The sequence below is a fragment of the Lutjanus erythropterus genome, chromosome 23 (assembly GCF_056507025.1).
Source record: "Lutjanus erythropterus isolate fLutEry1 chromosome 23, fLutEry1.hap2, whole genome shotgun sequence".
NCBI classification, from domain to species: Eukaryota; Metazoa; Chordata; class Actinopteri; order Lutjaniformes; family Lutjanidae; genus Lutjanus; species Lutjanus erythropterus.
Window position 1 is genome coordinate 1,710,980 of NC_139339.1, and position 24,763 is coordinate 1,735,742.

Below are 24,763 nucleotides of genomic sequence, written 5' to 3' on the forward strand. Positions count from 1 at the left end.
GATTATCAGTCATAAATTTGAGAGAGAAATTATATTAAGTTAAACATTTTCTTCAAGTTCATTGATTACTTTAAATTGGTAAATTTGCAAGAAAAAACCTCTGATATCCTCTGCAATTATAATCTGTGATATATATCACCTTTAAAACAGTCACAAAGTGGTGGAAGAAAGACAACAATGAGACAGGCAGGTCATTTCACAGTCTTGTAGCTGTAACTTCAGAGACTCTGTCCCCTTTGACTACAAATCTGGACCTTGAACAACCAGGACAGACACGTCCAAGATCTCAGCGAGCGGGAGGCCCTGAAAGATCTGCTCAGTTATTTGTGGCGAGGCATCAATAGTATCTTAGGAGCAACAGGAAATCTGTTGTGTAAGGAAGCCAGAATCAGAGACATGTGGCCATGAGTCAGAATCCTGGCAGCAGAGTTTTGGATGAGCTGAGAGGAATCTTTCACTGAAGCCAGAGAGCAACATCTCATCAACTACTAATGAAGGTATAAATAAGAGTTTCCAGATTTTTAGTCTGATCCTTGAAACGTTCCTGAGATGATGAAAACAGAGTTGAACCTTTGATTTAATGAAGGCTGTGCACACGCTCAGTCTGAGCATTTAGCAACTTTACAGATTACTTTGAGTAAAAAATATTGAATTATTCAGATTCACTGATCAGACTGGGTGTTAAGATTGTGGTTGTGTGTCTCATGATCGTCCTCTCGATGGTCACTGAGGAGCGCAGCCAGGATCTCAGCCACGTCCTCATCATATGTCTCTGAAACATGCTGCAGTGGAACAAATACCAAATAAAAAGGGACAGAGGTGTTTTATTCATAAACCTTAGGAACAATGTGCATCCGATTACAGTACTGATTACTTTTTACATAGTACTATTTACAAGGACTTACTGTGACCTAACAGTTCAGTGTTATACTCCTACATACAACCTATAGAACAGTAATATGCATCAGGAGGAAAAGTCACATCCAGGTTTCATCTGCTTATGATTCAGTCCTTAAGTTTACATTAAGTTACATTACCTTACTTTAGTTACATTACCTTTCGTTACCTTACATTATGTTAACTTTTATTACAGTAACTTTTCATTGTGTTAAGTTATGTTACCTTACAGACATATCATCAGATAAATCAATGTTGATTATTGGTTTTTTAAGTGGTACATGAACCCCGACCTCCTGGGTGAAATCCTGTGTTGATGTAGGGTAGCTGATGGTATAGCGGCAAAATTAGCCCTTGGTGAACATGAAGTTATGGACAATACACTGTGAAAGGCCAGGTCAGTTAGTGTCTCGTAGCTTTAAATGCTTAATTTTTTTTCTTCAGAATAGTTATTTTCCATTGACATAAACTTGTGTGTTCTAGTCTTCTAACCAGGAGCTCATGAGAAGCTGCGGTTTTCAGAGTTTGCCTTTCTTGTTGAGGCCATGAAGGCGGTTTCAAAAATGTCTTCAACTCTGACTTATTAACTTATTAACCTGCGTGCCCTCCAGTCCAACAGAAGGCGGATGAGGAGAGCTTGAAGAGCCACGATCGGTCCGTCCAGGAGGAATTAAAATTAAAATTTACCCTCCTGCTTTATTTGTTCCCTCGTCTCCAGCTGTCAACTAATAAACACACAAACAAATAACTTCAGAAAGTAGAAGAAATAAATAATTAGATGGGATGTAAAGTGACACTTCTTGGCCTGTGTGTGTGTTTTAAGCGCATGAGTGTGTGTGTAACATCATTATGTAGCCCGGAGCGTCGGTTGTTCTGGAAAGTGTAAAGAAAATTGGATGCAAAGTAAAACTTAACCGCTGGCAATCATTAATACACACACACACACACACACACACACACACACACACACACACACACACACACTGCCCGTGTCCTGGAAAACATGATTAACTTCTTTTTGCCTTTTGAGTTTTACAAGTTTTAGGATGTGAAATCTTGAGAGCTCAATTAAAGTTTCTGCTAAATTCGTTTCCTCTGCAGGGAAACGTGAGCCTGGTGGTTCAGGACACTGAATCACGTACAGCACATAAACACTCTGCCACTCTTACCAACAGTCAACGTGTTACACTTCAAATTGTGACGCTGCAGGTTCTCCTCTAGGGTCATTTTTGCACGTGCATGGCTCCGGGGTCAAGTTAGCAATAGTAAATATACAACACCTGGGCAGACTTTCAAAATAAATGCAACCCACAATTTCAAAAAATGCACGCAAGAATGCAAAATTCTTCTTTTTCACTCATATTCAATTGAATACAGTACAAAGACAGGATGTACAAAGTTGTTTCAGGAGCAACAAAAGTCTGAAAGTTGTCAAACGCTCCAAAAACAGCTGTTTGGAACGTTCCACAGGTAAACAGGTGAGTTGGTAACAGGTGACAGGATCATGATTGGGTCATGAAGGGGTGTCCTGGAAAGACTCAGTGGTTCATGGATGGGGTGAGATTCACCACTTTGTGAAAAACTGCAAACAGTCCAACAGTTTAAGAACAAAATTTCTCAACACAAAACTGCAGGAATTTATAGATTTCACCATCTACAATCCATAATATTAAAAGATTCAGAGGATCCAGAGAAATCTCTGAAAACCAACACTGAATGTCAGTGACCTTTGACCCCTCAGGCAGCGCTGCATTAAAAACTGCATTAAAAACCCTCATCATTGTATAAAGGACACTACATGGACTCAGGAAAACACTTTGGAAAACCGCTGTCAGTAAACACAGTTTGTCTCTGCATCTACAAATGTTAGTTAAGACTCTATTTGGCCATTTGGAGCGACACATGACGTCATCCCTGCTTATTTTAGAGAGACGATGCTGAGACACATTGTGGACGTGTTCCAACAGTGTGTCTTCATAGTAAAAGAGTTCAGGTACTAGACTGACCTGCCTGCAGTCCAGACCTGTCTCCCATTGAAAATGTGTGGTGCATTATGAAGCACAAAATATGATTTCACTGTCAAAACTTAAAAGGAAAGCAAAATAATTCAGAGTTGTATATAAAGACGTGATACTGTCGGGAAAGAGGCCATAAACTCCACTTAAAGTTGTTTTCAGTTTGACTCGATGCCTCCACCCACCTGATGTGCCATAAACGCAGCTGTCATCACTTCTCGTTGTCTTCACTGTGTTTATGTGGCTGCATTTCCATGTTCAGAGTCTTTTGAAGAATCCTATACAGTGATAAAAAGGAAGTGGCAGTTGCACATTTTAAAAACCAACATTGGGAACCAGCGAGTAAATATTAATGCATGAAATGACACATAATGTGAGTCAGAGTGCTGCTGTCAGTCTTTCATGTTTACATTAAAGGTTAAAAAAAAAAAAAAAGTTGCCGCAGCGTGTGAGAGAACAGAGATGGCTGGAAATGAAAAGTGCTTTGGAAGTGTAGCAGAAAATAACAACCTGCTCCTTTAGAGACAAATGGTTCACTTTTATGTCTTCATGAGAAAGAAACACAGAAGAGACGGAGGAAGACGAACACTGAGAGAGACAACCAGACCATTTAAACCAAACGAAAGCAGGAGACTGAACACAAAAACACTGATATCAAAATCAATTTCCTCTGAATCCACAGCTTCTAACATCAATTATAAGTAAATATAGAACAGTGGAATAATATAATAATAGTCTGGGACATTTTAGAGTGGACAAGATCCTTTAAAGGGAGGACAAATAATCCATGTGGAAATGACATCATATTTTACTGCACTGTAAAAAAAAAATTCAAAACAGTCAAATGACTGTCATTTTACTTTGAACAACAAAAGTGCAAAACCAATACATTTACAAAAATGTTCAGTAAAGTTTTTACACAGAAACACTGATTTTACAGATTTTTCCTGTAAGTTTGTTTTGCGTTTATTTGACCTTTTTTGTTACACTCAAACACCTTCAATAATCACATCTAAGTAAATACAGTACAGTGGAATAAAAGTTGAATAAAATTAGTGCAAAAATAATATATTCACAGAAATTTTCATTGAAGCATTTACAGAGAAACACTGTTATTTTACAGATTTTTTGGCTAAATTATGATTAAACACCTTTAATAATCAAAGATCAGTAAATATATTATTAAAGGGAGGACAAATAGTCCTTTGTAGAAAAAAAAATATATATACAATAATTAAAAAGAAGTAAATAGAGTGCAGTGGAGTAATAGTGGAAGACTCCTCTATACTCTGATGTCCCGTTGGATTATGTCTCCGTCTCTGTGTTCTGTCTTCATATGCAGCCGGCTGTGACCTGTCTGACTCGTGTCTCCTTCTGTCTCCGTCACTGTGCACGAGGACCAAACTGCTTCTCCTCCTGGGGTTTAATAAAATCTGTTAATCTGTTAAACTCCCGGCAGACAGTCGGGGTTCATGTTGTGTTTTACGGTGTGTACTGTGACCTAAGAGGTACGATATTTAAAACAGTTAAAAATGATCGCGATGATTCGTTTAGGTTGTTTACTGCTGACATGAGTTGTTTATTTTGATGAGTATATTTCTATTCTGGCGAGACTGAAAGTATCCACGGCAGCTGTATATTTTATAATAGAATAATTTTGCATCTGTCAGAAGAATCTTTGAAAATGTATTTAATGTTACTAATGAGATGCGTACCTGTTGATAGTAGTGTGGCAAAATTACATTCTAGTCCATAATTACACTCATAATAATTACAGTTATGCAGTTAAATGGACAATAAAATGAATGTGTTCACATCGTCTCACTACAGGAAAGTTGAGTATTTGAAAATTTAAATAATCTGCCAAGGGAGGGAGAGGATCAAATGAATTATTTACAACCTACACCAACATCTAAAGGGAGAGACCCTGGTGGAAGTACACCTACACCGGAGCTGCTGGCAGACAAACCTGCACTGATTATTCTGAACAGGGTCTGAAAAGTTGCTAAAACAGGTGAAAAATGGCAGCTTATTTTCTGACCGCTGCTGAAGTTAAAACCGCCCACTCTGGTCAGATTTTCATAGACAGGACCTGTGGGATCCCAGTCTGGATGACATTTTCTTGCACATTGGGCCACTGCACGCTTTATCTACCACTGTGTTTTTTTTCCCAAAATTATGGGCCCAGAGCAGATTCTCGCCTGATATATTGAACTGTACGCTGTGTTTTATTTAGTTTTATACATGCAAATGACAGAAGTAGTCGTGTAATGAACGGACGGTAACGCTTCAATTTCCAGCTCCCATAATTTCATGGTAAACTGCTGGTAATTACCAAGTAATTTATTTGAGATTTCTTAGAATTTGCACACAGATTTCCTCCAAATTTCATGGTTAATTAGCAAGTACCACTTTCATGTAGTTGGTGGTAATTAGAAAGCAACACCGAAAAAACAAAAAAGTTGAGAAAACTCAAAATTTCAAGGCAACAGACTGCAACTGATTTTTAAATTTTGAGTCTTTACTAACTACTGATCTTTTGTTTTCTTCTTTAGGTAAATGTAAAAGTAAAAGTTTCTTTTCAAAATTACCACCAACTACATGAAAACAGTACTTAACAGTACTAATTATCATATAATTTACCATGAAATTTTGGAGGTGATTTGTGGGTAATTCATAAGAAATTTCAAATATTTTACTTGATAATTACCATCTTCTCTGAAATGAAATTGAAGCATTTCAGTGCATGTTACTGTCAAACTGTTTGTTTCAGAAAGTTACAGATACTGTCGGCCACAGCTGCACGTGTGCAGATGTTCCAATAATCCATTAATCTGAAGTGACAGATATTCTTCTATTCACTTTTATGAGAAATTTCCTCATTTTATTCAATTTCATGGTATATATAAGGATCACGAAGCACAAAATGTAACAAGAAATGTGACACATTACATGTCCTGACAACTGTTCTCCTGCTAGTGAAGCTCCAATTGAATTAAAAGAGTGAGAGGAGCAGCCGAGCGACGCTGAGAGGAATATGAGACCAGAGCAGAGAGCAGAGACGAGGAGAGAGCAGCCGTGTGATTGATGTGATGTGAAATGTGCAGAACGGTGGAACGATGGCAGCCAGAAAGTTGTCGGTTCAATTCTCCCGAAAAAAAAAAAAAAAAAAGAAGGGAAGAAAGCCAGGAGTGGGCAGCTGAGCGGACAGTTAGTGATAAACAGAAAACTGAAGGAGTGAACACTTGGCTGCCTCGCCCACAGCCTCGTCTGCTCACTCTCTCTCTTTTATTATTCTTCTCAGCTTCTGTTTGTATTTTTGTCTTTTTGTGTTGAAGAGAACAATAGCAGTTGTCTCATTATTGGACAACACAGATGGTTTCCTTCAGACGTTTAAAGTGTGATTTATAGGATGATCAATGCGCGAGTCGTCAGTGATGATAACAACTGTGTTTATATAGCACTCTTCAAAATAAAGTTAGAAAGTGCCTCACAGTAAAAACAAAGAAAAATAGATAAAAACAGATAAAGTGATTTCAGCAATTACAATAAATACTATCATTTAAGAGAAAGCTGTGAGATAAATGTTAATTTCCTCAGCCCAGATTTAGGAACATTACTCAGTTCCTGCCGGAGGATCACAAGCAGCGATCAGGCTCCTGTAGGGAGTCAGCAGATCCCGGGAGCCTGACCGTTCATAACTCTGAAAAAACAGCAGTAAAACCTTGAAATCAGCTCTAAAACTCACAGGCGAACAGGGAAAGGCAGAGTGGTTTGTTGTGGTTGCTTCTTTCAGAGCTTGTTAAAAGTCTGACAGCAGATTTTTTTTTTGTCAGCTGCAGTCTTATATTCGAGGTATAAACATGAATGACCTTTTGTAAACCTGCAGAGGTTAAATGATCTTTCTCAAATGTCTCAGTTGGAGTCAAAAGGTACACTTAGGTTCCTGTCCCTTCTTTAAGGTCACTCAATAAAGCAATGCATGAGTGTTAATGGTTGCACTGAAAGGCCAGAAGGGGTCAATATAATTATTTCTGATTTGATCTGTTTTCGAGTCATTGAACTGCAAGAATGTTTGGACATCTAGTTATTAATTTCAGCGAGGCATGACATAATACACGGCACATTAGCAGTGTCAGGCTTCACTGGAACATACAGTTGTGTGTCATCTGCGTATACGTTCATAAACATTTATCAATGCATGATTTGCTGAAAAGATTTAAAGAACCTTTATTAAGTTTGATCTAATTCAGTCTCACAGAAGCTGGAGTTGCAGTTAGCAGAAAAACTACACGTTATGGTGTTTTAGTTTGGAGGATTTGTTGTGAACTGCAGCTGTTTTTGAAAATGCTCCAGTCTTTATGACCAATCGTCTCCTAATATTGTTTCTGTTTTTGCATTTTTAAAGAATATATCTGACAGATTGGGAAATCATTGTTATGCTTCTTTTAATGCAACTCCAGTTAACAAAACGTTAACTGTGACTTGAGAGAGGACTCAGTGTTTAACCGAAACTTCTGTGTTTTTCCAAGTCAGTCTTAGGGATTCAGGACACATTTTCAGTCCTGCACTTTGACAGTTATGTTAACTCAATAAATTACTTGGCAAATGAGTTCAGTTGTTAATCATTTTGAGGAGCACGATGTATTCTTCATCTTCATGGTTCAGTACTTTATCCATCTATGAAGCAAGAAATCTCTTTAATTTTCTTGATGACCGTTCAGCCGATAGACTTGGTACATATTACTGGGAGTGTGAAATTTGGTGCAAGTGGCCAGGGCAGTGAACTTCACTTTTTGCCATGTATATTTTGAACCATTAGTCTCAGAATTAATTCCTTGTTACTAGTTTCAGGCAAATCTATCCTACAAATTTTAAGCAATTGTCACCAAATTAGATACACAACACCCCTGGACCAGCACCGCAAAAAATAATATTCCATACAGTTTGTCAGTCTGTGTCTGTATGTATGTATGACTGTCCGTTGCATTGATGAAAAACTGTTCCATCATTGCTGAAGACACCAGAACATGCGTGAAGTCGATCAGGGTCTGGTTCTTGAGAATGTTGTATGCAAAACAGACACGTTTCAAATGACTGCACGGACAAGTATCCCCAGAAAACACTGCAAAGAGCAATAATAGGAGCCAAGCAATCTGTAGAAAAATGAAGACATTTGCGCATATTAGGAACAAGCATGCACTGAAAATAACTGGAAGAACTGCCTTAAATTCACATCGTGATAGATGATACTCATCTTGTGCCGTTAACGCTGTTTATTTGTGACGAGCTCTATGAGAAACAGTCTGATCTCTCAATCTTTGTGCGCATCTGTTTCTCTGTCTTTGCTCCTTTTGTCTCCTACTTGTTTCTGTCTCTTTTTCCTGCTGTTCCTGTCTCTCTCTGTGTCTCTCTGTGTCTCTGCCCTCAAGCGTCACAGGAAGCAGAAGGCCAAATTTTTTGGGAAGAGGAACGGGGGTGGACATCTGGCACAGTGAGACCCTGCAGAGCTTTTATTTAACATGATTTGGCACGATGCCCTTATCCCAGATTAAACGTCCGAAACTGATGTGATTCAGAGGGTCGCAGACTTCACCCTCGCCTCCTCTCCGGGGAGACGGGTCCAGCTCCTGCCGGGCCCTCCTGTACCAGACAGACGGCCTCATCTCACTGGAGGTCTAATAGAGAATTGCGGGCCAACATTCCCTCACACATCGACCAATAGTTGATCAATCACAGCAGCAGCGGGTCCAATCAGAGCAGTCAAACTTTACATCCAGATGATGTCATGCAATAGCTTTTCTCTACACCAGTAACCTTTTATAAATGTGTGTGATACAAGGCTAATCAGGGACCTTGTTTTCTGTCTGATGTGTCCTGTCATCACTTGACATCTCTGTGAGATTAGTGCCTCACTTTGCCAGTGGGACAAAACGACAGCAAACTACTTTGAGGAGGAATTAGGATGTCGTGGGTTTTAATATCAAATTACAAGTTAGTCGTGTTTGTTTGTGATAACTGCAGCCACACTTGCAGCAGATTTTCCTAAAAGCTGTGGTATAATTCAGCCCAGTCTCATGTCAATGCATACAGATACCATGTAGTACCAGCAGAGGGCGATAATGAGGAGAGCAAATGATAGACATAGTATAAAGAGCGAGAATGTCCAAAAGAAAGTCAGCATTTACTTATATAAACTTAAATATTTAAAAAGGTAATTTTTATAACATACTCAACTTACGTAATGTAACATAACATACTTATTTTATTCAGAGAAAAACTAAAGTGGTACATTTACAAGAAAAAACTCAAAAATTTAGGAGAAAAAAAATATGTATCTGAGATTGAAATGGCAGATTTACAAGACAAAAAAATCTCAAGGATTTACGGGGAAAAAAACTAGCACGGATTCTAGGAATGTGACAGATGTTCAGCTCCAGATGTTGACTGATGCTCACACATACAGAGGTGGATCTGACTGTACTGATCACGTGACCTGCTGTCTGTCAGCAGCTCTCTGGGCAGATGGCGTCTCTGTCTCACCAGTTGTTTTGACTGTGTGTCTCCTCAGATGACTCAGAGCTGCTGTCACTCTGAAGGCTGTACGTTATATTTCTGTACCGTACGTTACATTTTCCAAAGCAGAAAGGAACAGCAGAAGAAGAGAAAAAGAATCATCGTATTCACACACATGTTCAGATACAGATGTGTGAAGCAGGGATGTGGTCTCCTCTGACTTCTCTTCACCTCCTCCTCCTCCAGTTTGTCACTTGCTGCTTGTTAACGGGGGAGAGGCGGCGTGGAAGTCACTTCCCCGAACGTCACATGTATGCGGCCTGCCGCCTGCGAGCGAGAAAAAATATATAAAGATCCCAATGAAAGATGAAAGATTCTGGCTGTTGTACAAAGATGTAAAGATGTGTTCACTGCAAAAAAAGATGAGACAACTCAAACGTCTGTTTCCAGTCTTTATGCTAAGCTAATTTAGCATACAGACATCAGATTAGCTTTGATCTTCTTATCTAACTTTTGGCAAAATGTTGAACTCTTCCTATCCAGCACTCTCACTGAGCTGAGACAGGTAAGGGAGAAAAAACCTGCAGAAATATTAAAAAATCATTCATGAAATTAAGACATTTTATTAAAGGAAACCAACTGAGCTGCTTCAAGTCGGCACCAAACGTCCCTGTGGAAGAATTTAACACTTACAGGATGAAATATTAAGCGATGAGTGAAGCAGTCGGTCAGCAGGTGTGATTGATGGAAACACAGTTTTCAGTCGGCCTGAGGGTATTTTTTTTTCTTTTTGGCTGAGATGGAAAAGTCGATGTGGTGATAGAGAAGACGTGATTAAAAGCTGCTTCCTCCCTCATCCTGCAGTGTAGAAGCAGCATCAGCAGTTTGATACCATCACACATCATTACAGGAGCCCTGTGAAGATTCAGAGGCTTCATAAAGGTGTCATAAATGTTATATATGTGGAGGGAAACTGCAGCACTAAAGTGTCAAACGTCAAACCGAGGCAGACGTCACCTCTAATGAGCAAAGAGCACCGGGCAGCAAATTCAAAATCTCAGAAATAATTTATATATTTGTTGTTTCAGAATGATTTTTTTTCAGTAACCTGTGTTTCTGTTTTGTCCGTCTGCAGCCGACCTGCTGGTCAACACGCTGTGCCTCCCCTTCACCCTCGTCTACACTCTGCAGGGAGAGTGGAAGTTTGGCAGCACCCTCTGCTTCCTGCTGCCGTACGCCCAGGGCCTCGCCGTGCACGTCTCCACGGTGACACTCAATGTCATCGCCCTGGACCGCCACAGGTGGGTGGGGCATTGTCTGCAAGGACTTTTGCAACAAATATTCTCCATTTTTAGACTGATTTGACCTTCTTTTTCAGGTGTATTTATTGAGTTTTTTAGGGTTTTTGTGAACACACAAATAACAAAGAGCTCATCCAAAACATAGACATTAATCATAAGAAGAAAAATACACAAGTGCTCTTCTGTGCTCTGCTTACAATTCAAGAGAAAATATTATCTTTTGCCAGTTTGCTGTCAAAGGAGTTTTGTCACATATTCATGAAGAAAAGATTAGCCTGTCTAGAAGAGCATGCAAAGATATTGTACAGTCTACAACATCTAGCACCGAGCTCAGATGCAAAGCTGCACCAAATATTTTTTCCATATATCGATCCAATACGCTCTCCACAGAGATTTTACATTTTAGGCACAAAGGTGAAAGCTGGGGCTTCATCTTCCGTCTTTGTTGGGAGAAATTTCCAAGCGATGCAGGATCTTAACGGCTGCACGCAGATATCTTCTTTGTATGATCCCATATCACGTCCCATTTATCCACATCAATATTTACACAAAGTTCATTTTGCCCATTTCACCTTTTAAGATGTGCCAGTGTCATGATGGCGATGATTGTTGGGTGGTTGGTTGGTTGGTTGGTCCACTATTTTGGTCCAAACTGAAATATCTCAACATCTATTAAATTAATTGCCATGCAGTTATAGATGTCCATGGTGCCCAGAAGATGAAGAGGTGGACTTTAATACTTTACCACTTACTTCCTGTTTGGTTGCTGATATATGTGAGTCAGCTGTTGGACTGTCAGAGAGGTAAGGAGTATGTGAGACAGAAAGGAGGGATTTACAGCTTGTGTCCTAATACTTTCATCTAGGATTCTTGTCTTTAAAAGAGAAAGAGCTCGAGTGATTGCGCCTGTCGTGATGCATCTCTGTCTCTGATTGGCCCCTCACAGAGCTGCTAGCGAGTTTCAGTTAATTTCATAGCTCATGTTCACTAATTCATCAAGTCATGGTTCAGATGAAAGAACATGAGCTGCCTAGAAAGCCTTTTATTCAGCGGGAGCCCTAAAATATTGTCCATCTTAAATTTAAATTTTACTTTCTGTACATTACATTACATTACAAGGTAGCTGGGATAAACAATAATAGTAAAATGTGTCAATCTTGTGTTTATTCTCTTGTCACAGTTTAAGTTTGTCCCCCTATGTGAAAACATATGAGCCTGATACCAGCTTTGGTAAAAACCTCGAACAGTTCAAGAAGACTCTTGATTTCTCTGCAGTTAAAAAAAAAAAAAAAAGTGATTCGCGTGAAGGTAAATATGAGAAGCAGAAAAACACTTCCTGTGTCTTCCTGCTGATTTCATAATTAATTTAAATATTTGCTTTGATTACTCTTTGATATTAAAACAGGAGCCTTATGTTGTTGTTACAGCTGCAAAAAAGTATAAAATGTTGCTGATAATTAAAACCATCTGTGGTATTATAAGTATTATAAGTAGAACCATGTAACTGACTGCACTGCCATGCATTTCCATGTATGAGTCTGTATGTGACATGTGACTCTTTATACTACATGGACCGACTAAACATTACAACAACATGCTGCAAGATACTGAACAACCTGCTGCATTTGACACATTGGAAGTGAGAAGAGGCTGCACACTAAATGTAGTATTTTTAAAAAGCAAGATGCATTTATATTATCTGCATCCACATCTATTTTTGGACTATATCCGCCTCTGAAGTATGCAACAAAAAATACATTCATTCAGGCTGCTGTGGGAGTATTTTGTTCTTATTCTCTTCTGAAGGAAGGAACACAGAGGTTAAGTTACTGAGTATATCTAAATTTTTAATTGCCTGACAGGACGGCATATGTTAAAAGGTGGGATTGTTAGTCTTTAGGATGCTTCTAGTGCTCGAGGGCTGTTGGGAAGCCTCATAGTGTCAGCAAACTGGGTCTTCAGGGAGTTTGTTGTGCTCTAGGACTGTTGGGAAACTGAGTTAAGTCAGAAAACTGGATTTTCAAGTTTCTCCCCAGGAGAAAACCATTTCTCAAGAAAAATATGGTCCACAGTTTGTGCTGTCAAGATAAAAGTCAGACAAAATATTGTTAACTTCTAATGCCGATGGATAGAGAAAACATGTTTGTTGTTTATGAAGTTTATGTCAGTAGTGCATATTCATCCTCAGAATCCACGATGAAGAGTCACTGTTGCAGCTATTTTGGCCTGTGCAACCTACTGAAGAGGAGCTCTGAGTTTGACAGAGCTGCAGTTGTTTTTTTTCTGGTTGTTTTCCTGAAATAGATACATCATATTACACCCATTTTTTCAATTTACTATGACATTAATGTTCCTCTCATATCAGTGAGTAACCTGCTCTGGAAAACACTGAGTCCGCCGGTCGGTCCGTCCGCCTAGTTTTGGCAGAAATTGAACAATAGAACATGCAAATGCTGATGGAGGGAAGCTGCACAAGGTCAGAAGTTTCTTTCCACTGCGAACCTCTACCTGTGCTCACTCTCTGTGCGCTGCCATCCTCTAAATGACAAAAAATTTAAATTCACCTTAATACAGCAGCTTCTCTCAGGAAAAGAGGATTAGAAAGACGATTCACATGCAAATGGTGCCCACTCTGAAGACCTCGCTGCTCTGCTAACAGCACAGTTCGGATTTGCTTGGCTGTTTTGGCAGTTGGAGTGTAGGTGTTAAGAGTGGTAGGTTTGGATGAGCAGTGGCTCATCTACCTAATTTCCACCTGTCTGACCCCGACGCCCTGAGCAACTCGTGCGCGGAGTTTAGACAACTTTCCAACAGAACAATCATGAACTACACTCAGAGGTGTACTCATACATGAAAAGTTTGCTCCCAAGACAAACATAGTTATTAAAACTTTAAACACTTCTTTTGTGAAAATATTTAGTCCTTTGAGTGTTCCTGATGCACGAAACACAATCTGTCATCATTGTTTGAGTCTTTTTGTTTCCACTTGTCCAGGGAACACAGATGGAAATCTGCTACAAAGCATCACTCTGTTTTTGAAAGGGATGGTTTTGGCAGATGGTTCCTGACAAATGAATTCAGAAAAAAAAAAATATTCAAGATCTGAGCATTTGAGTTCTGTGTTTATGTTGTGTGTTGCATTGTTAGATGACAACATCTATTCACAACAAAGGCAAAAAATCTAACTAATTTGGTTTTCATACCCACATCTTTGATAATACAGCCTCTAAAACTTGTTTAACATGAGTGAGTTTTTTGTAAAGTCCAAATTTGGGTCTATTTCATTTATTTAAGATTCATTCTCATGTCTTTACACTTAATGTAGAACTTGAAAATGGAGACAGTTAGCTTAGCTTAAAGACTGAAAGAAGAAAGAAAAAGATAACCTGGCTTCAAACAAAGTCAAAAAATACTTCTCATACATATAAATTAGCGACATTGATCCAACATCCCAGTTTGTCCAGGATTTAAAGCTAAAAGTCCTAAGTTCTGATGAATATCTGTAAAACACTAAAATGTCAATATCGACAATGAACCACACATCTGAATTCCACACTGGTTTGTTTGTCTTTGTGTCAATCAATCACTCTGTTGTTGTCAAGGCTGACAAGACATTTAGCTGTCCTGCTCAAAAGAAGTTCTGTCTTTTCTAAAGAGCTCCGGGAAGCTCAATCATTCCTTCACAAATACAATGACAAGACGTCCCGGTTTGAAGCAGGACTGATTTGAAACTGGGTGTCCAGAGAGATGAACTCTAAACAGTCCCACTTTTCAACATTCACCACTAAATTGCATGGAAAAAAAGCTGTGTGAAGGTGAATATAGATCAGTGGGTGTGGTGATCATTAAATAGTCTCTGACCAGTCGTATCACTGGTTTCATAGCTCTGAAACAGTCACAGTTAATTAAGTCATAACCAAGCAGTCTGATGTGTGTAGAGGTCTGTGTGGTTAAACTGATCTTAAACCAGTCTGGTGTCGTTTTCACGTGTTTTAATGGTGATAAACTTCACAGAGGCTGCAGATTTATCAACATCAGTCGTGCTGTCCTCAGATGCTGCAGGGATTTCATGAACTGAAAACAAGCTTTTCTTACAGTATAAAGCAGCTGTGAACATCTGCAAGAATCAGCCACATTCATTCATAGATCAGTGCAGACTGATGTACCGACTTTCCTGCTTTAAGCTCATTTTTCACCCCCACTAATTTCAGATGCATTTTCTTCTGGAACGGGGCCTGCTGGTAGGTGTGATATACACTGAAATAATTCAGTCTGATTTATGTGATTTATCATTTAATTTGTAATAGTCATTCTACAACTATCACTGTAATTCATTCAGATGAAAATAGTTATGGGGCTTAAGCACATACATGAGTGCTTGCATGACTGTGTGGTGCACTTAAAAGGTCCCAGTTTGAAAATATGGTCACCATATAATTGGTGAGCTTTAGAAGTGCAGGTTGGTGTATTTAGTCATACAGCAAACACATTTCACACCGATTTTTTATGGCTGAATCTAAGTAAAGAATTGTTCTGTCATTTGTCAACAAGCCGTCCAAACACTTTTTAAGGTTTGTTCTTAATGAGTTGGATATTCTCACAAATGCTGCTATTTATTCATCTGATATTTAAGAGATCTTCTGCATCGTTGCTTCTACATGTTGTAGCAGCCTCTGTTAACATAATTACCCACCATATGAAAAACAAAATCATGACAGGAACTGAAAAGTAAACTTAGAAGTAAATTGGCTAAAGGTGCAAATCACTCTGTGTCCTTGTTTAGATCAAGACTCACCATGTAAATCAATGTAGTATCATACAAACTGAAATCTTACAAAAACTTGTACACAAACAAACCACAAATGAAGACACACAAACTTTGTCCATGACTCAAGAGGACAGAAAAGTTAGAATCATACTTTTACAGAGGGTGCAATTTGGTCACAGCTCAGGTTTCCTCACAAGTTAGTGTCTCAGCAGGGACTGTAAAAGCTAAAAGCAGCTTCGCCAGCTTTTGATCCAATCTGCACAACAACGAACAGACGGCTGCCAGAAGACCACAGAGACTCACTTGGCTCAAATCTAGTAAGAACAAAATGAAGCACATTGTGCTGCCAGGCCATTTACAGCTCTGTAGCTGAATCATAAAGTCAGCTTCACTGTTTACTGGAGGCCAGAACTGGAAACCTGAGGACCATTGTAATGAGAACACTTTTCTTATGTTTGTCAACACTGTTGTGTTGCTGAATGAGCTGCAGCCAAGACTTTTTACCTTTGGAGGACTGGAGAGGTGATTACTGGAGTTGGAATAACTGAGATGACTAAAAGTTTTCAGTCAGAAAACTTTTCTTTGTCTCGTTTTCATTATCAGCCATGCTAGCTGCAGCCTCCAGGGATGGCTATGTTCCATAGATTGTATATCAATTAGTGGACGGAGCTTCTGGGTCTAAAAAGTCAAACAAAACTCAGATCAAACTGTAAAACTAGGCAGCGCTAACCAAAAACATATCAAAGTTCTGTTACTGCATTGCCTACTTCTCTCCTAAAATGTTGTCAGAAACATATTTTGTTCATTGGCAATTGGGCAATTTTGTCCATTTCACCATTCAATAAAAAGGTTTGACTCTTCATTTATCCACGTTTTACCTGACGCTGATGTAGAGTATATAATCTGATGTTTTCATATCTAGGATGACAAAGAAAGCCATTAAGCGCATATCTCATACAAAATCCCAGTGTACCACGGAGCGTTTCTCCTGCCTGCTTTTAGCTGCAACATGGAAGGAAACAACCTTATGCATTACATTTAAAGCCAAGTCAACAACAAGAATTTGCTATCACCATTTTGCAAAGTGTGTTATGTTTTTCCTCACTCAGTAACTGTCAAAATTGTGCATTTCAGGGACTCTGGGGATATTGAAGTTACTAGTTCAGTGGAGAAATCAGTTGAAATCAGGTTTACCACTTGTCTCAACATAGTTTTGTCTGGTATTGAAAAATTCAATGCACTAAAATGCAGACCCTATTCTCAGGCACACACTACCTTTTCACAAGCTTGGAATGACATGAGGAATATTAAAAACCAAAATGATGATGAGAATGACAGACAGGCTGTCTGTCACGCCACGTCACTGTTGCCCTGGTTATGGCAACTTGGACGCTGGTATTTCAAAATGTCAAATACCTTCAACTCAAGTCTGCCTGTGAAAAGAAAGATGCTGTCTAAATACGGATCTGAGTGGCAGAGGGACCATGAGCGGCTCAGTCCTGTTAGTGGGAATTTATTTTTGAAAATAAATCTATTGTTCAGTCATCCACCGAGGTGGTCTCAGTGGTCCAACAGCTCATTTGTAATAACAGAGTTTAACAGTGGGTTCTTCCTTCTTCCGAATATACCAAATAGATTATGTTGACAGTCCAAACATTTTGCTCATGTCTATAATCCGATTCATTAATACTTAATATAATTGATGCAACAGTGCTCTTTATTTCTTTTTCCATTTATTTTTAGAGTAGCAGGGAAGACTTTGAAATTGATGCATTGAAAAGCACAAATTGGTGCATACAGATTCACCAGAATGTAGGGAATAAATCTCACGGGGGACGACCCCCAGAAGTCCCGCTTGAAGCAAAATGTCCTTTATGTTTCCACACTGACTGTGGCAAACCGAGCTGAAACAGGCCGTGTGTTCTCAGACATCTGCTGGCAGGTATAGAGCTCAAACATGTCATTTGCATTACAGTGAACCAAATGGAAATCAGGCATCTGTTTCTGTGTGGACTTTGTGTGCACAGTGGAATAGACCATCCTTCACTGTGGCCCAGGAGACATCTGCATAAATTCAGCTGAAAGAATGTGGTCACATGCGGCCCAGAAAACCTCCTGTACTTACCCCCACATTTCATAAGCATGTGATAATTTTCTTGAAAACAACACTTATGAATTATCATATACATACCACGACATTTGGGAGTAATTTGCAGGTAAATTCAGAAATATGTTGCTTTGTAATTACCACCAACTACATGATACTGGTACTACCTTATTATCACTGGGGGTAATTTCTAAGAAATTTCACATCTTTTACTTGGTAATTACCACATATTTGCCATGAAATTATGGGTCTTAGAAATTGAAGCACTGCCCATGTTAACACCAGGTGTAAACAGCCTCATAGTTGTTTCTTTCTTTCTAACTTCCTGTCTTGACAGCAAGTGACTCAGACGTGTTTTTCACTCGCATGTCTCACACAACAAAAATGTTCTCATTTTTATCACTGCAGCTGTCTGTAGCTCCGTGGATCACATCCCAGCTGTGTCTGATGGGTGTAAACACGATCTGAATTTTGATGTCAAGTCTGTTGTTTCAACAATACATGCATAAATGTGAGGCTGGTGCCCAGTAAAAGAAAGCACTAAAAATGTTTGTGAGTGTGCTCCAGAGCCAGAGAAAGGCTCACTCTGCTCCAGTTTAATCCCACTGACTCTCCCTTCACATCTCTCATTTGCTGGTAAATAAGACAGTGAAAACACATGAACTTTTTCTGCAATATTTCCATAGACAAACTGTACATTTACTGCCACTAGATAAGTTTACTGATAAACTTTAATCCGTCTGCTCTCTCGTCCTCAACTCTCTTTTCTTTTCATCCACACCCATGCATGCATTACGATGGTGGAAAATAGATCAGGAATATTCACACATATTGAAGGAAAACTGCACAGAAAGTTTGGCTGCTCATTTGCTGCTGGATGCTTTGAAATGCGTGGACGATATGGAGCTTGACGCTTCAGTGTGGCGTCACCGACTGACGTCACCTGAAGGTGAGGGTTACAGCCCATCACAACTCAATGTCCCACTTCACAACATGATGCAATGTTGTCTTTACTTGTATGTTGTTGTGTTAAGTATGTTATACCTGTGTGTTTCTGTGCTGAATGGACTGTGAAAAAAATTTTCCCTCTGGGATGATGAATCTAGATGTTGACATGACATTTACAGTCTAGAAGAGGGATTACATCCTTTTCTATCACTCGACAGCAAAATAAAGATCTGCTTTCTTTCTTTTTCTTTCATTCATTTCATGTACATTTCATGTGGATTTGTTGAGTTTTAAGATAGGGTCTTAAGATACATTATTTCCTTCACAAGAGATGTGACCAAAACTTCAGACTGGAGTTCTGCAGAATACAGTCACATCAAACATTCATGAGGATCCTGAATGCATAAACATGTTATCTAAAAACGGTCCATCATTCATTATTGATTCGCAGCAGTCATACCTTGATCTTTTCAAAGTATAAAGGTGGAGTTGTATGTATGTGTTGTGTGTTTCAGGTGCATTGTGTACCACCTGGAGACCAGGATGCGTAAAGACGTGTGTTTCGGGGTGATAGCGTTGACCTGGGTGCTGAGCGCTGTGCTCGCCAGCCCTCTGGCCATCTTCAGAGAGTACGGCTCCTTCACTCTGGAGCCTGGACACACCATACAGGTACACACACACACACACACACACACACACACACACACACACACACACACACACACACACACACACACACACACCTGTAACACTTGTACAGATCAGTGCCCTCGCCTCCCTCCTCATCTTCCTCTTTGATGTGCCTGCTCCTTCCCCGCTGCCTCCCCTCCATCACTGCTTCTCTCTCACATCCCTCATTTTCCCTCCTCTCTTCTCCATGTCTTTCATCTCTCCTCTTTCCATCCTGTCCTCCCTTCATATCCTTCTCTCTTCAATCCATCCACTCTACTCTCTTTTCTTTCCAAGTTTAATCCCAGTGTAATTTCTTTTTATCATGTTGCATATTTTATTCTTCATTCATTTCCACATTCATAGTTTTATATCAGCCCACATTCTGCTTTCATATTCTCCATCTGAATGCAGCTTTGTGTTTTTTTTATTTTTTAATAATCCTATTCAGTCTTGGATTTATTGGTTTTGTCACGTTTAGTTGCAGTTATTTGGCTTTTTGTTTTTCAAATCCTTAGGTTTCCTCTCCTGCTTGATTGATTCAAGTACCCACATAATTTATTTTAATCTTAAAGTGAATCTATTCTAATCTTATCCAACATAAACTAAGATCAGATAAGACAGACAAAGGTAAAATAAATAAAATCAGGCTAATGTGTTGAATCTAAACTCAATCTGAATTAATACAATTAAATGTAAATTAAACCAATCCAAGATATTATCAAAACTACCACTACCACTGTGCACAAGCCCTGTTTCCACATAATTCTCAAGATAAATTGAAAAAAAAAAGTTTTGAAATGCCACAAAAAAAATGTGAATAAAGCGTGTTTTAATCAACTTATTTGGAGCTAATAAATCTGACCGTGTAAAAACCAGCTGCTTTGGCCACCTACGAGAGAATTCACCAACAAAGACCACAACAATAAAATAAATAGATAAAAGGTAGTTTATTTATATTGGCGACAGAATTCAGGAAGAGTGGGATAAGGGTAGGCTAGCTTTGGGTTCTGGATGGAGCAGCTTGCATTCTGGGGGTCAAGACTCAGGGTGGCGGCATGTCTCATCATCAAGATCTTGCACAAGCCATATTTCTACCAAACTGTCAAGATAATTTGATACAAAGTTTTGAAATGTCACTAAAAAGAGTGAGTTAGGGATGTTTCCATAATCTGGTTTGGAGCGAATAAACCTGGCTGGTCAGAAGTTAGTGATGTAAGGTATGTTTATAAACAAAGTACAAGAAGTAGATGTGATGAACTGGATACACAACTAGTTGTTTGCCAACAGCTAATAAATGTCAAAGAAGAAGAGACAAACCAACTGCCTTGGCTCTCTACATGAGAACTAACTAAGAACTAACAAAGACCACAAGATATGTGCAGGATGAAGTAAGCAGTTTATTCATATTGGTGAAAGGATCTGGCAAGGATGGGATGAGGTCTGTGTCCAGAAAGATGAAGGGGGTCGATTGCGTGAGGATATATATGGGTTGGCTAGCTTCATGGTTTAGCTGGAGCAGCTCTCAACCTGGAGATCGAGATTCACAGTGAGGACATGTCTCACTGAGCTTCGGTGCTTCATCCCCCTGAGATTCTTATAAAAGAAAATTGAAGTGAGACGAACAGGAGAGAAGAGTTAGACGTGCTTGAGTAGGTTGCACAGGTGACTGGATTAGAGGTGCAGGTGGTTGAATTAACAAGACACAGGTGATTGGATCTGTGAAAACAGAGGAGTAAACTCTCAGCCAAATTTCAAAGAGGTTGGTTCTTTTTTCAGTTCGGCAAGTTGTAATTATTCTTTCAGGGGACAGTTGATGCTTCTTTCAAAGCGGAAACAACTCATCAGTCATGTGAGTTAAATGTTTGATAGGTCAAAACACATTTGAAAAAGGTGTTATCATTAACTTTTCCTAAACCTTATTATACTCTGACTGTTTCAGGGTAACCACGTTTAACACTAGAACAACCAAGGCGGTCATTTTCACCGTTTATATGTGCAATATCTTTCAAAGATATAATGCTGCTGGTGCCAGACTTTTCCTAAAAGTTTCTATATATTTTCATTTTATGAGTTTATTTATATAAATTACGCAAAAGGCAAAGAAAAATGTGATAATTTCAGCCATACATGGTCATATTTACCACATGGAAATGGCCACAGTTAAATTGTTACTTTTTGCACGGTTTGAGATTACTACGGATGCAGGTTACTAGAACTATTATTGTCTCTGTTGATAAAACTTCACATGTGGTTTCGATTTCCAATTTCCCAACATTAAATGACTAATTAATTTGACTCAATTTAAAATAAAGTAGGGGAAACAAAATACAGTTGCTTTTTGTCTCAGCACCTATAAGTCACTGAAATTGTTCCCTTACTTATTACAGGCAGCAATATTTCCAGCGTCTTTTGGGTTTTTTTTCGCACTTCTTTCTAGCATTTCCCTATAGACTATGATAATTTCTCCTGATGGTGAAAACAAAAACAAACTGATTATGTCTTTTGTCCCGTCCTGTCGTCAGGTGTGTACAGAGAAGTGGCCTGGTAAAAACACAGATGGCACCGTCTACAGCATCTCCATGTTGATCCTGCAGTACTTCCTGCCGCTCTCCATCATCTCCTTCGCCTACGCCCGCATCTGGTCCAAACTGCGCGGTCACGTCAGCCCGGCAGAGAGTGTCGGTGGCAGCAGCGCCGGCTCTGAGCGCCACCGCCGGCGCCGTAAAACCACCAAGATGCTGGTGACGATGGTGGTGGTGTTCGCCGTCAGCTGGCTGCCCTTCCACGCCTTCCAGCTGGCCACGGACATCGACAGCACGGTGCTGGACATGCGCGACTACCGTCTCCTCTACACCATCTTCCACGTGGTTGCCATGTGCTCCACCTTCGCCAACCCGCTGCTGTACGGCTGGATGAATCGCAACTACCGCGCCGCCTTCCTTGCCGTATTCAAGTGTCGCCGGGGAGGAGAGAGAGGGAGAAGTGGCCGGCTGGACAGCATTCACCCCGTGGGAGGAAAAGGAGGAGGAGGTGGAGGGGGAGGAGGCAGAGGAGGAGGAGGAGGGAGGGCGAAGAAGATAGTGCTTGAAACCCAGGACGTGGTGTCCACCCACTTGAACGCCACTGACGTGTGAAGGCCTGCAGGAGAGTGAAAATGAAGAGGGTGATGGAGGCGAAGAGGGAGAGATGACAAGAAAATGATGAGGCAGGGAGGAATGAAAATCATTGTCAGGAAATCTTTTGTTCCCCAGAAGACAAAAGACAAGAGAAGATTCCACACGGAGACGGAGACAGAGGAGAGATAAAGATGTGAGAGAAAATAGAAACGACAGAGTGAGAGGAGGCGACGGGGGGATTAAAGAGTTTTTCGGGAGCCCAAAATAGAGGAGGCGGCGTAGACGAGCAGGGATTAGGAAAAGAAGAATGACAGGAGAGGAGAAGAAGAGCTGCTGAATGACTCAAGGTCTCCTCGACCAACCGAGACACGGCCGCTTTGGGGATGTGAGCTCATCATGACGGAGGACCCCGAAACTTTTTTTGGGGGGGATTTGTTCAAGTGAAATTCAGCTTTGCATGAAGGATTTATGACGCTTGACGAAGTGGCACAGTTTGTCCTGAAAAGACACCAAAAAGTGGCTCTGATTTGAGACATTTGATGAAAACACTGATTTCTCAACAACTTTGGACTTTTAACGCAAATCTTGTCAAAATAGGGCTTTACTCCATCTTCATTCCACATGTGAAGCATTTAGCTTGTACATTAAACCCAGAGTGGCTTACCTAAACAGGTTTGTGGGGATTGAACCTGTGAACTTCCGGCAGCAGCTTCGGAGCTGATTGTCGACATCTTCTCCGAAAAATCGGAGGTCGTTGGGAACCGTGCAAAAAGATTCTGTCAGGTGAAAGAAAAGCCAAAAAAGAAAAAAAAAAAATCACGGATTCTCCAGTTCAGACGGAGTCGAGGAGGACGAGCATGCCTGATGCAAGCTTTGTGAAATCTCAGACATTGTTACGTAATGAAATTGTGTATTTAATGTGGATTATCCTACAGAGAAAGCCTGATTTAGGGGTGAAAACCAGAAAAGACAGGGGAGGACAAATTGAAGATGTGAGACGTTATGATTAGGAGGGGAAGGAAGTCAAAGTACAAAATGATTCGAATGAAAAGGGCGATGCTTTGTTTTTTTTCTGATTTTTAAAGATAGAGAGCAAAGAAGGAGAGACGAGGCAGGCGAGGAAAAAGCAATGAGAGGATCAGTGAGAGGAGGGGAAAGAGTGAAATGTGGGATAATGAGGCAAAAGAAAAAAAGACTGCATATGATGTCCCAGCATGAGAGATTTCAAACGATAAGGCTGCAATTTAAGCGTGAAACAGCAGAGAAAAGATCCTTTTTTACAAGCAGACCGATGAATGTTTGAGGAAAAAAAAAAACTCAAGTGATCTATTTCTTCACAGATTCTCCTTTTTGTTAATTTTGGCAGATGTTTCAGCTGTTTGTCAGGTTCAAAGCAGGATGAGGACTCTAAATTGCAGCTGAGATTTCCCACCTTTTCAGAGTGTCTCCCTCCCTGACTTCAAATCGCTTTGTTGAGGGCCAAGCCACGACATGAATCTGATTCAGTCGAGAGGTGATTTATTAAATTTGGGCGCCTGCCTGCATGCTTGGCTGACTCTGCACACATTTCAAGTTATGCTTCAATCAGAGCTTCATTACAGATGTTAATCAGCACCACACAACACAATGTGAAAAAAACAGATCATTAAAATATGACTGTTCACTTTGAAATAAAGCTAATTTCAGGGATACGCCATTTTAAAGTTGAGGGATATTTACACTTTCTCTGAAGGACATGTCTATAATGCATTATACACAGAGTCATAACATGTTATAATGCATGCATAAGGCTTTAAAAAAACTGCAAAGCTCATTTGAGGGATAAATCATTTGACAACACCTATGAATGTCTATAATGCATTATAAGCACATTCATAAGAAAGTGCTACCGTAATATTTTATTCTAAGGGTATGTGAGACTGAGAGATCGATTTCAAATAGCAACCAAAACTGAATATTTATATTTGTGAGTATGTGGTCATGCCTGGTGACCACAGGGATTTTAAGGCCCTGAACTTCGCCTCTCAGGCTCCCTTACTCATCATATAGGGTAAAAAGTCTGCAGATGCATAAAAAGGGATCAATTTTTTGACCGTGATGAGCATAACCTACAACTTCTGCGATTCTAGAGACCTGAAAGAGTCCCCCGCTGATTTAGCATTCTTTTTGCTGGACTATCAAAATCGATTCAGCTGAGCCAGCGATACCATCTTCAATCCACAGTACAACTTGACAACCAACAGCTCGGTCATAGATTGGGATGTCTTATGACTGTAGCAGCTAACACAGCCTGGAGTCTTTAGCCTGCAGCACAGATGAGAAGCGTACTGCAGGGTTTCTGGTAAGCTTTTTAACTTCACTCAGACTTCACACAGCTCCCTCTGGAGACACCAAACGTGTGGTAGTACTCCCCAACATCTGGA

The 24,763-nt window shown here is 39.9% G+C and overlaps 1 protein-coding gene and 1 non-coding gene across 2 annotated transcripts in view; one reads left to right on the plus strand and one right to left on the minus strand.

Annotated features, from left to right (window-relative positions):
- The window catches only part of npy2rl (neuropeptide Y receptor Y2, like), a 68,249-nt gene extending 44,121 nt beyond the window's left edge, over positions 1–24,128 (plus strand). Inside the window, exons 4-6 of the mRNA XM_084712057.1 lie at positions 10,564–10,729; positions 19,068–19,221; positions 21,747–24,128. Of these exons, the coding sequence (XP_084568183.1) occupies positions 10,564–10,729; positions 19,068–19,221; positions 21,747–22,358 (932 nt within the window). The 3' untranslated portion in view covers positions 22,359–24,128. The remainder of the gene's footprint in view (positions 1–10,563; positions 10,730–19,067; positions 19,222–21,746) is intronic.
- Positions 12,874–13,000, minus strand: LOC146305206 (small nucleolar RNA SNORA5). Its single transcript, XR_014769194.1, has one exon. It is a non-coding gene; the product is annotated as a small nucleolar RNA SNORA5 (small nucleolar RNA).
- Positions 24,129–24,763: the final 635 nt, after the last annotated feature.